Here is a 16,244-nt window from a genome sequence, read left to right as displayed (position 1 = left end):
TTCTGCTTCAATATTGTAAACAGGATTAAATAAAGTCAACCATAGGTCAAGCGGCAGAGCAAGCAACTACTTGACAGAACGTGAAGACAGGGTTGTTAAGAAAAAAAAATAGAGAGGAAAAGGAAGTCAGGAGGACAAATAGAAAGATGCAAAGGTAGTAGACGGGATGTTTGAAGGAGGTTGAGGATTCCTTCTGGGATATCAGCTGAGTAGGAAGGTCAGCTGGATGCTTTCTCTGCTTCTCTGAGCTAGCAGGCTTTTACCCCAGCATCTGACTCTTGAGTGTTTATTGGTGAAATAGAGTAATTGAGATTTTGGTAAAAAAAGAAAAGAAAAGAAAGAAAGAAAGAAAGAAAAAAAGAAAAAAGAAAAAAAAACAACACCATGCCTGCCATTCCTTCCCAAATAGTTCTACCAACAGAGGAGCGTACTTAAGCATATAAGCCCATAGGAGCCATTTTCCTTCAAGCCTCTACACTGACACATGAGGTCTACACTCAAACTATACCAAAAATCCAACTGATTCAACCCACATCTACCATCACTTTACCAAACTCAGCCAAACCATTGCCTACCACTGCCATTACAGAAGCAGGCAAGCACAGGGATAGCTTAGAAATGCAACCTCTGCTTGGCTTAAACTGTGCACACACTCCACTGCTTGGGATCCCCACCGGCACCATGTTGTGGTTGATATGTAGACTCCCAACAATGCAATTGGTTAGTCCCCTTAGCAACCTCTTGTTAGCTCCCCCTTTGTGGTTAGTTTCCATCCAAACATATTGCAGAATATATCCAGGAACGAGAGGCAAGGAGCCAAGCCTGCATAAACCAGTTTTGGATTTAGTCACAGTAATGTGAATCACAGTCCATTTACCATTTATGCCTATGCACAACTGGACATGTTTATGGCTAAAATCAGATGCATCACGGAAAAGGATTTGAATAGCCAAGTTAGTTTTACATAATCTAAGCCTGTTGATTAGAAGAAAGAATCAGCCACAACACACCACTTAGCAACTAACTCCTTTTCCTCTTCTCAGACCACACAAAAAGGAGCCACACACATTGGCACTCCAGCCCAGGTGGCCTGCCACTTCCTTGCAGTGTGTCCTGCACTGTCTCTTTAACTACAACATCTTGATGCCTTGCTCTTTATGTGTGCTCTTTCAATTCTTTCGATAACATGCCAAGAACCTAGAAGTTTCTGAGCCAGAGAGCAGCCCGAGAGAAGATTACTGCAACAATCATCTAGCCTTTTCTTGCTTTGGCCCTTGTCTGCATACCTTACAGCCTGTTCCATATAGAAACAATAACAATGTTAACTCCAGAAGGGATTCTGAGATGATGGTAGTAAAAACCATTTTGAAATTACCGCAAATCCTCATATAAAAATGACAAAGCAATTAGAAGCTCACATATGGGCAATATTTTTAACAACTAAGGAAAAGGCACAAGTCCCAAGGTACCAGTGAGTGGGCCAAGCCACTCACAGCCACAAGGTACCAGCATTTATGACTATGTAAAACACCAATACTTTTTGTCACTTAATATAAACTTATTTTTTGAAAGTATGTGCCCAACAAGTGTCATTTACATGTTTATCTATATAAAATGCAGATTCCTTTTCCAGGACCTTTTCCTTCTTGTGAATGATCCCCTAAAATTAACTTCATCCTTAATTCTTCTTCATGAAGACATACCAGTTGGGTGGAAAATTAAAAGATACATAATGATTTTAATGACTTTTTTATGGCAGCATTCGTACCGTGAAGAAAGACAATTATCAAGATGAGTTTTCTTTCTGATGGTTAACAAAATTGAGAATTAGGGGGGGACAGATGGCTCGATAGTTAAGAGCATTGGCTATTCTTCCAGAGGATGCAGGGTCTACTCCTAGCACCCACATGGCAGCTCACAACTGTTAGTGTAAACTCCAGCTTCAGGAGATGCAGCACTCTCACATGTGCAGGTGAAACACCAATGCATATAAAATAATAAATAATTTTAATTCACTTTTTAAAAGCTGAGGATTAATATTTCAAAACCTTGATGACTTGTCCTATCACAAATAGCACCACCACATGAGCTAAAGCAGACATTGAACAAGCTGAGCTCATCAGACAAGCACACATTGGTTCAGCAATCAAATTCAACAGCATAGAAAGTGTGTGGCACTGGAGAAAACTTGGAATTTGAAGCAAACCAGGGGACAGCTACTGTATCCACACACACATGTACATAAGCACATGGATTGGTAAGCACATGTACAAAAGCATGTGAATTAGCAAGCACATGAACGTCAGCACATGAATTAGTGAGCACAATTCCCTCTAGACTCTCCTACTTCCTACCAGCCATGTACAGTTGCCAAGTTCAAGCTGGCCCATTATATCCAAGGTCTGACCTGTACTGGCTGAGCCTCCTGTCCACTTCCCATGCCATTTCACTCTACCTGTGTCCCTCCCTTCATTCAGACTTCCTGTCCCCTGTCTCAGGCCCTTTAAGTACCTTCAGAATACAGGGGTTCTCTGGAGGTCCTCAGGTCTGTAGATTGCACTACCTTCATGCCAGGAGACAGAGAAGGGACAGAAATAGAGAAGCAATGAGATTCTAAGCAAGCTGAGAACTTCAGGTCCATAAAGGATAGGACTAGGAATTTCCAGAGCCCCCCCCCCCCCCCCGGCCCAATCCAGAAACCTTTAAGGCGGAGGTCTTGATAGACTGCAGGTTCTTAGTGAGGCTCTGGATTATAGCTTCCACAGAGGGCATAGGAGACAAATGGCTGTTGTCATCAAAGGCCAGCCGTGATAAGAGAAAGGGGTTTTGCCTTGGGGCCTGCAAAAGAAGCATCAGCGGAGGTTGAAGGGCCAGATGAAAGTGCACCTCCCCCACGCAGTCTGCTCCCTGATCGCCTTCCCACCTCACCCACCACCTCACTTCAAAAGTGTTGGCAACGAAGGAAGTTATCTCATCTTCTAAGATGGAAATGAGATTCTGACAAATCATGTAGTCAATCAGGCGGGCAAATTTTCCCAGCTTCATCAGCCATGTTTCCGCTTGCTTCAGCTTCTTCTCCAGATGCTTGCACAGCACCCTCTGAAGATATATGGAGCCCTGGCCTTTCCTGATGCGGTTCCAGTTTTGCAGTCGCTCCTGGAGTCCCTGTTGCATTTGGTATGTGTCTTCATGAATCTTCCAAGGTAGAAAAGGGAAACTTAGTGGAGACAGAAGATGAAGTAAAGCAGCTACTCACTGGTCCCTGCAGACAATGAGGCCTTGGTATCTGAAAGCTAGAACTTGGACATCTCTGTGGAAGTCTCCTTTTTAGTAGAGGCTGATCCCATACACCTTTAAAGGACTTGAGAAGACACAAAATAGAGGACGTACGTTCAGAGGGCACATGTGCTAATGTGATAGGCCAGGCCTGCCTATGAAGAGGCCCCAGGAGAAGACAGCTGACCTTGGTGGCACATACACGGAATTCCAACACTTTCAAGATGTAGGCAAGAAAATCAGGAGCTAAAGGTCAGCCTGAGTTATGATGAGACTGTGCCTCAAAACAAGCAGGCAAGCAAGTGCATAAGCAAACCCTGGATTGGAACCCAATGAGAAGAAGTGAGTGTAGGGGCATAGGAAGTGTTACAAGGCAGAGTAGATATGGTATGACCAAAGCCAGCAATGGTTGCAGGATTTGGACTCTAACCATTAGGCCTGGAGTAATGGAGCCTGCTGAGAAACAGTGTCACCTCATGTTCTATTACAAGCTGTTTATGGATACTGGCATAGACTTTCGGTTGAAGGGAAGTTGGTGTGGGAGTCTCTTTATGGGGTCTTCTTGGTCTAGGCAGATTTTAACTGACAAAGGCTGAGCTTTTTCAAGTTTCTGCATTTGTCCAGTTGAGGAACCTCAGAGAAATACAGGACAGCTATGTTTGGCCAGGTGGACTCAATGGTCCCTGATGCTCTCCTGTTCCTTGCCATGTTCCACTGAGCCTATGGGTAGAGTTGACTGGTATCTAAGCATTATATTTCTGCTCTCTGTGAATTCAAGTCTCAGTGTCCCGAGAGTCAGTTGAGATTTAAGCAAACATGTCCTCAAAACTGGGAAAGTGTGTTCCTCCATGCTTTGGGGATCCCCTCAAAGCTTAGTGTTTTTCACTTCACAGCCCTCAGTCTAGCGCAGTGGTCCTCAACTTTCCCATTGCTGTGACCCTTTAATACAGTGCCTCATGTTGTGGTGACCCCACCATGAAAAGTATTTTGTTGCTACTTCATAATTATAATTTTGCCACTGTTATGAGTCATAATGTAGATATATGATATGCAGGGTATCTGATCTGTGACTCCTGTGGAGGTTGCAACACACAGGTTGAGAACTGTTGGTCTAGTACTTCATCATTATCTAGAAAACTATAAGACTTACCCTCTCTACTGTAAGATACTCAAGGAACGAGTCTCTGTCATATCCTTTTTTTTTTTCCTTGCTTGACATAATATTTGGTATAGAATAGTTCCATTATAAATGTTTAGAGAAAGAATATAATGCCTTCTATTAAAAGGCCCCCCCTGGTGGCTATTGAGCATAAAACCATACAAATGACAATAATAATTACTATTGAAAATTATAATCAGTATACAGTTTTAAAGCACCAATCCTGGGCACAATAACTTGGACGTTGTACTTCTTTTAACCCTGTCAAACACAACTCAATACCCATTTCTAATAAAAACCTCTCAGCAAGTGAGTAAGAGAGAGCCACAAAACACCCACAGTTAACATTTTTCTTTAATGTTTAAAAACTACTTTAGCTCTTTATGAGGCAGTGAAATGCATTTATTCAGAACCAATTAAAACCTTGGTTTCAACAGTTCAATGACCAGCTGTTAGGGTTACTGAGCTCCCACCTCCCACCTCCCTCTTGAAGGAAAGGCTTCATTCTGCTCCATGAAGAGCAGAGAATGTGGTTCTATGTGTTTAATACTTGTCTTTTTGTTTCTTAAATAATGTTTTTGGTACTAAAGTTTAAATTTTAATGTGGAAACATTCATTGATGTTTTGTAATTTATAATTTTCATAGTTTCTTCAGAACACTTGCCTTAGCACATGTAAGTCTCTGGCTTCAATTCTCATCACCAAGAAGAAGAAAAAATTAAAAAAAAAAAACCTTTTCATATCTTGAAATAATAAAAATCTGCCTCAGAAATCTAAAAGAGTTATTTTAATTTCACACTGATATCTTTTACCCACAGTGGAGCAGTAATTAGAAAACAATGGCCTTGTGAAAAAATGTTCAAGACATCTAGCCCACAGAATCTTGGGTAAGGGACAGTAAAGAATGCAAAACATGAAGAAATTCATGTTAATGGTTAACAAACTGTTAAAATAGCTGTAATAAAAGTACATCTCTGGGTATGGTGATGCACATCTTTAATCCCATGAGACAGAAGTAGATAGATCTTTGGGGGTTAGGGCCATTCTGATCTGCATATTGAATTCAAGGACAGCCACAGCTACATAGAAAGAACATAGAGAGACTTTAAAAAAAAAAAGGCTATTTTGTAGAAAATAACCATCTAATTTCAAACTTAATATAGAAATTCAAAGAAGCAGAACAGCCAGAAGAGCAAGAAAAGCAGAGGATTTGTAATACCAGATATAAACCTTCATCAGAAAGGTGTAATAATGAAATCGGTGTGATCCTGAAAAAATGTGGGTAAGCTAATGAGTGGTACAGAGTGTAGAGATAGACATGGGAGCCATCTGGGGAGATGGCTCAGCCAGTAAAGAGCCCCCAGCAAAAACATGAAGACTTGAGTACAGATCCCAGCATTCAGGTTAAGAAGTCGGGATAGAACTCTAGTGCAGGGGTTGGGACAGGCGGATCCCCAGAACTCACTGGTCAGCAAATCCAGATACCTGATGAGTGTCAGGTTTAGTGAAAGACCATGTCTCCAAAAACAGAAGGTAGATGTGACTGAGGACCACACCTGACATCTACCTCTGGTCTATACACACGCATCCATGTAAACATACAAATGCATACCCTTATACAAATACACCAAAAGAAAGGTCAGTAGTATTAAATGAAGAAGAGTCTAATTCAAAATAAAATTATTTTGACTCTTACCTCATATATAAAAACTTGAAACAGACTATACACCTAAATCTAAAGATGAATAAAATTACTATAGGAAAACAGAAGAGAATATTTGTGTGACTTGGAGAAAGTGGAGAAATTTTAAACCAGGACTTGATAGCACTGAGAAACCTTTAAGAAAGTTAAAATCAGGGGCTGGAGGTAAGGCTCAGCAGAAAAGAGATGGCTATTCTTCCAGAGAACCCAGGTTCAATTCATGGTACCTACATGATGACTCACAACCAACTGAAACTCCAATCCTGGGAATCCTATGTCCACTTCTGGCCTCTGTTGGCACCAGGCACAAATGTTGTGCACAGACAGAAATGCAAGCAAAACTCTCATACAGATAAAAATTTTGAAAAAGAAAATTAAGTTTTTCGGTTTACCAAAAGCCACAACTAAAACAGTGAAAAAGTAAACTACAAACTTCTGTTGTCATACAATTCAAATAGAATTTACATTTACAATGAATAAGACAGTGAGAGTAGGAAAAACTTACTCTTACACACACCAGTGACACCCACAACACTCTGACAGCAGACATATAGGAATTTTCTCTTATATACAAACACCTCTTTGGCAATCTCCAGGTGTATATCCCATAATTTAACTCTGACGCTATCTGGAAGCAGCCTTGGGTCCCTCTGACTAAAGGCTTCTTTCCACATCTTCCAAATGAGAGGGCAACTATGTTGAGGGGGAAGTAGAAGGGCTTAGAAGGGGAAGGAGACAAGCAGAGCCTTCATGGCCTTATCACCTTCCAGAAGTTCCAGTGTCCTAATATTGCCACAATGGCAAGAACCCGACAAGACATTCCAGAGCACTAGACAGAGATGTGAACCTCAGATACAAAGTAATCATAATCAGGAAAGATTTCATCATTGTCTGCATCTGCTAGCCACGGAGGCCTGCCACCGTGGAGTCAAAGATAATTCCAGATGTATTAGGATCCCAGTTCTTAATTTCCTTAATGCTCTAATTCCTTCATGTAACAGACACTGTTACAGTCCTTCTCCTTCCTAGTCCTAGGCCAGGAACAATCCTTAGAGAAAATCAAAGTCCCAGTTTCAGCTCACTTGTTATTGATCCATCTATCTTAGAATAGAAATTGTTGTTGATAAGGAGAAAAAAAACCTATCTAATCCAACAGCAGGATCCAGGTCACAGAGGGGCCCCAGAAGCGTTAGCCAAGAGAAGGCTGAAACTCTGGCTGGAGAAAAGTCTCACAATGAAGTAGAGCCTCTTACCAGTTGAAGAATGGATGTGCAGAGATTCAGAAAGCGACAGAGGAACTGCAGAGCCTTCTGGTGCTCTTTGGCTATGATCTTCTGAAAGTCCAGCAGCTCATAGCACGTATCTGGCTCCTTGGGTAGCCAGGACACAGTACGAAACTCCTGAAGAAGCCTAGAATCAAGAAATAAGCTGGTTAGAGCTGGTGTCCCAGCCGTCCCTCTTTCAATGCCTTTCAATTCTTCCCAACCCAGTTCAATGCACACCAAGCAAATGCTCAATATTCCAGTGACCAATGACAGTTTCCTAAGACCAGAAAGTTGCCAGATGGGGAATTATTTGAAAAGCCTCATGGAATGTACAGATGCTTACACCTAGGGACCTTTCTTCCAAAAGAGGCTCAGATGAGTCCTAAGCTGTGAAAAGACAAGAGGCTTCTTCCTGGGAATAAGGAAAACCAAAGGTCCTAAAAACTCAAGGCTGACGGGAGCATTTTAGGATCAAGGGTGATTAAATTATAGCTTCTTTAGAGTTAACTGACTCTGAGGAAGCTGTTCCTGTTCTCCACTTCACCTGTTTCCTCAGAATTCCATCCATAGCTCTTGAGATCCCTTGGAACATGAACAACCCCCAATAAGTAGACAGGGTGCCTAAGATAAGGAGGGATAGTATCTATTCTGGATCTGCTGGAAGGCACTTGATATGTTACTTTATATCCTTATCTCATTTAGTTCTCCTTATTAGCACAAGAGTTTGCAGGCCATTAACATGAGGCTCAAAGAGTAAACTCCCTGCTAGTTTTCTGGATCTAGATTCAGACCTACCAATCCATCCAAGATTTACACCGTCACCAGGCATGGGGGCACACACCTGCAATCCTAGCTGTTGGGAGGATAAGACAGGAAGTTTAAAGCTAGCCTTGGCCTAGGTAGGCTATTAAAAGCCAGTCTTGGATATACGTGACTCTGTCTCAAAAATCAAAAACAACCACAACAAAAAAACCAGAAAACAAAAACCATTGTGATGACTAGACAAATCTGGAGGATGGTAACAGCCTAAAGGAGAGGTTGCAATCTGGGAACCAATGTACCAAATTCACACTGAAAAGTTCCTGTGTGTACAGCTGAGAGTTGACCCTCACAGTCCTTTAACTAAAATTTGACCCCAAATAGTATTCAAATGTTAAATTTTAATTTTAAAAAATTAAATTTTTACAGAAATGGCAAGATGGCTCAGCAGGTAAAAGCATTTCCACTAAGCCTGATGACCTAACTTCAGTCCCCAAGTCCCACATGGTGGAAGGAAAGAACTGACTCCCCAAGTTGTCTCTCTCTGTCTCTCTCTGTCTCTCTCTGTCTCTCTCTGTCTCTCTCTGTCTCTCTCTCTCTCTCTCTCTCTCTCTCTCTCTCTCTGTCTCTCTCTGTCTTTCTCTCTTTCTCTCTCTCTCTCTCAGATACACACACACCTAAAATACTATATTTAATCTTAAAAGTTAAGTTTTTTAATGAAATGTAGATTTCCAGGAAATCCTTAAAAAGAAGGTAAGTTGATCACATTGAACTTATATTCCAAAATATAAGTTAGTTGGAACTGGGAAGCAATCTTCATGCTGCAGTGCCATGGTCCCTAATGTCTTGTACCCAATCACTATATTCTTTTCTTTTTTTCTTTTTTTTTTTTTTTTTTTTTTTTTTTAGTTTTCGAGACAAGGCTTCTCTGTGTAGCTTTGGCTGTCCTGGACTCACTTTGTAGACCAGGCTGTCCTCGAACTTACACGATCCACCTGCCTCTGCCTCCTGAGTGCTGGGATTAAAGGCGTGCACCACCACCACCCGGCTCTAATCACTGTATTCTTGCAGTATCTTCCATTTAGGCTCTCTGAGCATTTGAGTTTTCAACTCCTATCACAGAATCATGAAGGAAAGGCAAGGAAGTGATAAAAATAAGGAAAACCAACTTTCAGAAAAGTGTAGGTGTGTTTGAGAGAGAAGTGAGGAGAGAGTAAAGAATTTTTAGATTCAAACACCCATGTTTGACTCACAGGCTTGGTACTTAATTATGTTATACTTAGGATAAACTGGTATAGAAGAACATGTGATTTGCATGGAGATATATTCAGAATACTGATTATATAGTAATATGTAATATACGATCATATTTTATATGTATTATAGGACTAGAAAAATAAAATATAATGTTCTTAGTGGTTATTTACAGACAATAAAGTTAGGTTTTTTTTTTTCCTTTGTGCTTTTTCCTATCTTAAAATTTTATAAATGGACATGGTATTGCCTTTTGTTCAGATAATTTTTTGTGGTCATTGACACAAATTTTGAAGGCTGAAGATGTAGCTCAGTGGTAGAGCACTTGCCTAGTATGTTGAAGGCACTAGATTTAATATCTAGCACTACAACATACATGTATACACATCAAAACCAAAAATAAAACCCAAACCCCCAAACAACCCAAAACATGATAGGATCTGTTATACAACCAAGGCCAGTCTCAAACTCGCAATCATCCTGTCCCATCCTTCTGAGAGGTGAGGCTACAAGCATGCACCAATGTAGCCAGTATTTAACATTTAAAAATCCGTGGCAGTTGTATTTGTAATACCTCACCTGCTGATGTGGAGTATCCCAGCTCCAAAGTGAGGAACAGCCAAGAGCAGATGGTTCTTCAGGAAGGTCTGGATCCGATGCAGCCTGTACACCCTCACATTCTTCTTCCAACTGCAAGTGAGAGGTGAGTAGCAATAGGCCTCACATTTCTCTCATCCATATGTCTACCCAAGACCAATCCCGTCATTACCCACCAGGTCAAAGCCTTTTGTAAGAGGCAATTCTTAAAGAATGGAATGTGCTGGAGTTCGTGCCAGACGGTAGTGTTGCGGTGCCAAGTACCCAGTGTCATTGCTTCACTGCCCTCCACAGGATGTACATGCAGGACCCCAAAGGGAGAAAAGATGTAGTGTTCTGGATTCACCTTGTTTGGTGGCACCACCACCAGGTTGTAAGGCCTGTTTTTAATGAAAAGACAACAACAAAAGCCACTTCTGGGCAGTGAGAACCAAAGAACTTTTGCACATATCCTGAGAAGACCAGAGAAGGATGGAAGAGAAAAAGGAGGCAAGAAGGTAGGCAGAAGGAGTAGAAAGAGGGAAAAGACAGCAGAGTAGTATTCAGAATAGAATAATGGAACAACTAGGAAATTTAAGCCAAAGATAAATAAAAAGACAGAAAAAGGCATCAAGCCTGTTAGCCTGTTCCAAGTTCTTATCTTCAGATATAGAACATCTCAAAATTTAAGACACCATCACATGTAAGCTGGAATATTATTTTATGAAAAGCTGAGGTTAAAAATCCTTCCATTGTGATACTTCTTCGATTTTTAAGATACATGGACATTTCAGAGATTTGAAGTGTGTGTGAGGTGGAGGTGGGGGTGTCTTAATAGTGACTATCTGTAGTGGAAGTTTTGGGCCCTCAAAAACTCAGTTATGTAATAGAAACATGTTTTTGTTGTAATCCCAATGTGGGATATGGGGCTGCTTTTAGTTTGCCAACACTTGTTAACTATGATTGCCTCATGCAGGCTCAGAGAAGGGTGTGGTCTTTGCCAGCTACAGATAGTTTAATTCTGAAGACTCTGACAGGGTATAAATGCCAGAGCATTTTGAGAAAAAGAGTCCAAGGAAGAAGAAGGGAGCTGCTGGTTCATCCTGCTGCTGTGTTTGCTGCTTGCTGGTTTGCTGGTTAGCTGGACTGCTGGATATACTGACTATGAAAATTGGAATTTCCCCAAGGAACTAAGTCTAAAAGAGGCCACGTCCCCTTTCCCTTCTAACCTCTTTCTCTCAGTGTTGGGGAGCTGGAAAGGAGGTAGAAGCATAAGAACCCAAATAAAGCCGGGCATGGTGGCACACGCCTTTAATCCCAGCACTTGGGAGGCAGAGGCAGGCGGATCTCTGTGAGTTCGAGGCCATCCTGGTCTACAAAGAGAGTCCAGGACAGTCAAGGATACACAGAGAAACCCTGTCTCGGAAAGCCAAAAAGAAGAAGAAGAAGAGGAGGAGGAGGAGGAGGAGGAGGAGGAGGAGGAACTCAAATACAGCAGATAAAAAGTGTGCCTACAACTAGCATAGCCTGTGAAGGCCGTGGGTGAGGGAGGGATGGAAAGAGGAATGTAGAGCTGGGCTCAGTGGTAGATCACTCAGCATTTGTGAGTCACTGAGTTCCACGCAAGGGGAGAAAAAGGGATCCAATGGGAGAAAGTGAATGAATGCAACTGACATGGAATCAGAGGCTTGCATTTCTAGTCTCAGAGATTAAAAAAAAAGAGAGAGAGAGAAAGACAAAGACAAAGAGGTGGAAGACCAGAGGGAGAAGATTTTAGCTCAGTCTAAAATCAGGATGCTTTGGAAGAGCATGGTTTCTAATATCGAGATTTCAACCTGTGAGTCTAGCACTGTGGTTGGATAAGGTCAGCATTAAATGTGCTTCTGAGGCTACAAATAAATGCTTTCCTCCGTGCGGAAAAGAATAAAGAGCAAAGGTAAGAAAGGCACAATTCAGACAAGAGGTTGTGAAAGCAAAGTGTGGCACAGAGGAGCTGGAGAGCGAAGAGGAGGAGGAGGTGGAAAAGGGAAGAAGGCCGGAGACTATGAGATGGAGAGGTGTATGGACAACAAGCAGAAAAAGGAAGATGAGCATGGTGAGGAAAAACTGCACGGTGACGTGGGCAGGAATGGGAGGAGTCTGCATCCAGGTTCTTACTTAAAGTGCCGATCAGGAGCCACGTTGAGATAAAGGAAATGGATCTTCTTCTGGGACTGGTCTGTCTTCAGAAGGGATTTCACCTGACTTCTCAAGAAGGAAGTCCTAGAATGTTTCTTCTCAAAGGTCTTTTCCTCAGGAGCTTCAGAGGCAAGCTGAAACCTTCATGACAAGACAAATTAGGGAGAAAAGACAGACCAAAGATATGAGTGCCTAGAGATGGGTCTTGCCACCACTGACCATGGAAACCAGGAGCTAGATCAAGCGCCTAGGGGACACGGCACTGTCAGAACTGTCTGATCTATAATCAAAGACATCACATTTGAGCAAATGCAGTCCATCACGCATGTTGGTCAGTTATAGCCTGGACATGAAAAACTCTTTTTATGATAAATGATTCTACTAGACTGCTTGTGATTAATGCAATCAGTGTTATATTGATACAATAATAGGAAGGCATTATTGTCCCAGCTAATCACCCTGTAAGCCCACTGTCCTGGAATTCTTATCAGCAATAGGCTTCAATATTGGACCAAGTCATCTTAACTACTGTATCTGTGATCAAAAGAGACTATCAAGTTCAAGGCTAGCATAGGCAACTTGGTAAAACCCTATCTCAAAATAAAAGTACAAAGAGGACTGAATCTTTGGCTCAGTGGTACGGCAGTTGCTTAGCATTCCTGAGGACCCAGGATTGATCCCTAGCATGACAAAAACCAAAAATGTTACTTCCTCAGTAGTGAGGTCACATAACCACAAAATCAGAACTATTGGCTCATGAACAGATCCCTAGGGCCCACTCTCTATTCTGGGCTCATTCCGCTTTGATCTATAGTACAAACAACTACTGTCCTCAGCCCCCTAAGCTGCTAACCCTAACCCACATGCTCAACCCCGCCTAACCCCAGCCTCATCACATTATTTCTTCTTTGCCTGCACAAACTGAGCTTCTTGGCTCCCTTGGTTTCAGTTGCCTTCTCCCATACTGTCTTCTCCCAAAGGAGAGTGTGCCCTTTTCTTCAAGGCTACTTCCTCACATGAATGCTAGATCCCTTACTTTTCTCTAAATGTTCTCTTACCATAACCTGTTTGTTCCTTTAGTCTACAAATACAGATGGAGTACTTACTTCTTAGGTACTGTATCTTAAGGGCTGTAAATATCCCTGTACTGTAACAAGAGTCTTGTCCAGATGCCAAAATTACTTCAGACTTGGTCCTAGTATCTTTCTCTCATTTAAACCAGCCTTGACGAATAGTAAAAAGGCACTTCCACTTGTCTCCTATTCAATCCCCAATGCACTACAATCTGGCTTCCTTACCACAAAACTGGAAATAGTTCTCAGCAACCCTGGCAGCACTTAATACTACTAACTGCTGTCCCACTGACACATTTTCACCTCTGAACCCACTTTACTAATCTAATACCTACCCAAATCCTCTATTCCTGCTGTATTCTGTCTCTCTCCTAACCCCATCCCAATAAGAGAGTACACAGACAATAGCCAGCATTCTTTTGTTTTATACCCCTTAACATCCTTGCTATACTTTCTTGTATGTATGTCTGCCCACCAGAAGAGGACATCAGATCTCATTATAGATGGTTGTGAGCCTCCATGTGGTTGCTCAGGACCTTTGGGAGAGCAGACAGTACTCAACCTCTGAGCCATCTCTCCAACCCTACACTTTCTTTTTTCCCCCCTTTTAAAAAAAGATTCATTTATTATGTATACAGTATTCTGCCTTCATGTGAGCCAGAAGAGGGCACTAGATCTCACTACAGACGGTCGTGAGCCCCCATGTGGTTGCCGGGAATTGAACTCAGGACCTTTGGAAGAACCTCGTGCTCTTAACCTCTGAGCCATCTCTCCAAACCCTACACTTTCTTAATTATATCTTACTTATCCTAATGTCTCCCTCAGAAAACTGTAAGGCTTCAAAGGAAAGAGTGAGTCAGTCTGATTCATTTCTTACATTCCCAGCATCTAGATACAGCCACATATCTATTTTTGTTGTTTGTTTTTGTTTGCTTCTTTTTTTGAGACAGGGTTTCTTTATGTAGCCTTAGCTGTCCTAGAACTCACTCTGTTGACCAGGCTGGCCTCAAACTCACAGAGATCCACCCGCCTCTGCCTCCCGAGTGCTGGGATTAAAGGTGTGCGCTACCACCACCAGGCTCCCACATATCTAATAATAATAATTAAATGAATCAGGGTCTGAAGAAGAGTAAAGTAAAAGTGAATTAGTTAGACCTCAGAGATTGACTGGCATGTTCAGACACATAAGACAACTTGATTCCTTCTTGAAATATCAGCCCATGGCCATTTCTGTTAAGGTCTCCCAAGAGAGGAAAGTTATACTTGGGACCATGCTGAAAAAGAGAAGCTCTGCTAGGATTACTGACAATACGTTCTTGCCATTTGCCACTTTGCTTTATAGCTCCAGGAATCTGCCCACTGTCCACCATTAGGGATTTGAGAGTTCACGAAAAGTTATAAATTGATCCAACCATAAACATAAGAGCAAAAACTGAGCAAGCTATGTTGGATTAAAGGCAAAACTACCTTTCCCCCCCTAAACACTGAATGTCTGTATCATAGATAAGCCACAAAATATTGAGAAAATCAGACCATAGCTAGGAAGAAGTTCCTAAAGTCAAAGAACTCCCAGAAGGGGTCTTTCAGGGATTCTCAAATCCTAGGATTTTAGAAGCCAGGCTGGCAGACTGGAAGGAATGGATCATTACTAAAGGGGCCAGCCATACTGTCAGAGCAGGACAAGGACTCAAAGAGCCAGGGCTCTGCCTTTGCCCTGGAATACTTCTCATGGACCCGTGCGGGAAGACCACTCAGACAAGCACTCCCTAGGAGCAACCAAAGACCCCATATAGCACCCAGGACCAGCACAAGATAGGCCCCAAAGTATGGTTCAGCAAATATAAAATGACCAAGAAAATGAACTTCAAAGAAGTGTCTAGCACCATCTGAGAAAAATGGAAACTGCCAGGTCAAGTCTTGGCTTCCTACTGGCTGACTCTTGATTTCAGTATTTCCCTACAGGTCAGCACTGAGGCGGCGCTAGCTTTGTTTTGCAAGTGAAAAGAAAGGTGCAGCCTAGTTCAGCTCAGTTTAGAGTTGGGCTAACCCTGAACGGCCATTAGGAGAGGGTTTAAGGAGCCACTGGCCCTGCAGGCACCTAAAACCAACTTATCCCTTCTACTCAAAGCCCCAGACAGTGCCACTCACTTTCTCCCAGCAGGCTCCCCTTCGTGATCAGTATCTCTGCTTTCATACTCTACAGGGATGTCTGTTGCCAGTGCCAAGGGCAAGAGACTGAGACTATCCAGCCACTGGGTCTCTTCTAGGGCCACCTCAGCACCAACAATGCCCAGGCAGCGCTGTAGCTCAGGCAGTGTCAGTGGTTGTAGCCACGTGGCCAATTCCTTTTTTTGTTGCCCACCCCAGCGGGCCTTCACAAAAGGGCATACTGAGCATGGGGGCCCTCGGTGAGAACTCTTCCTCCGGGGACGGCAGTCAACATGGGAGGAACTCTGTAACAAAGAGCTGTCTGGGGGAAAAGCCTTGTCTATAGCATCTAGCAGGTCTAAGTGGAGTTGGGACTGGACCTTGGGTGCCCAGCAGTACAGCTGCTCCAGGAAGGGGAGCAAATCGAGTTGACCAGCTAGCATCTCACGGTATGGAGGCAACAAGCCCAGTACTGCGTGCAGATAGCGCCAAGCTTCACAGCTGCCATCCCGCAGCACAGCTGACAACAGAGACCGAAGCTCAGAGAGCAGCAGCTCCAGCGATGCCCGTTGCTCTGATTTAACCACCGCCTTCAGGAGCTCCTGTTGCTTCTGACAGTCCCAGGAGTGTCCTTGGCTGCTGCAGCTACATCCAGTGAGCCCAAACTCAAGGGTATCAGATGATGCCTTATCAGGAGACGAAGAGACCTTCCTCTCTTCCACAAGAAAGCGGAGGCAGGTATTCAACTGTTGTCGAACTGATCTTGCCCACAGCTCGGGGTCCAAATGCCAGTTCCAGGCTTTTGGCTGCTGCGTCTCACCTGTGTGACCCAGCAGGGTTGGAGGGGGAGAAAG

At 42.8% G+C, this 16,244-nt stretch overlaps 1 protein-coding gene across 1 annotated transcript in view; it reads right to left on the bottom strand.

Moving 5' to 3' along the window:
* Window positions 1-16,244, bottom strand: part of Dnhd1 (dynein heavy chain domain 1) — a 63,719-nt gene that overhangs the window by 47,140 nt on the left and 335 nt on the right. The window contains 8 exon segments of the mRNA XM_051149149.1: window positions 2,512-2,563; window positions 2,701-2,838; window positions 2,941-3,195; window positions 7,391-7,547; window positions 9,995-10,105; window positions 10,189-10,392; window positions 12,149-12,310; window positions 15,391-16,210. Of these exon segments, the coding sequence (XP_051005106.1) occupies window positions 2,512-2,563; window positions 2,701-2,838; window positions 2,941-3,195; window positions 7,391-7,547; window positions 9,995-10,105; window positions 10,189-10,392; window positions 12,149-12,310; window positions 15,391-16,210 (1,899 nt within the window).

The sequence above is a fragment of the Acomys russatus genome, chromosome 7 (assembly GCF_903995435.1).
Source record: "Acomys russatus chromosome 7, mAcoRus1.1, whole genome shotgun sequence".
Lineage (NCBI taxonomy): Eukaryota > Metazoa > Chordata > Mammalia > Rodentia > Muridae > Acomys > Acomys russatus.
This window is presented reverse-complemented; position numbering and strand designations above follow the sequence as displayed.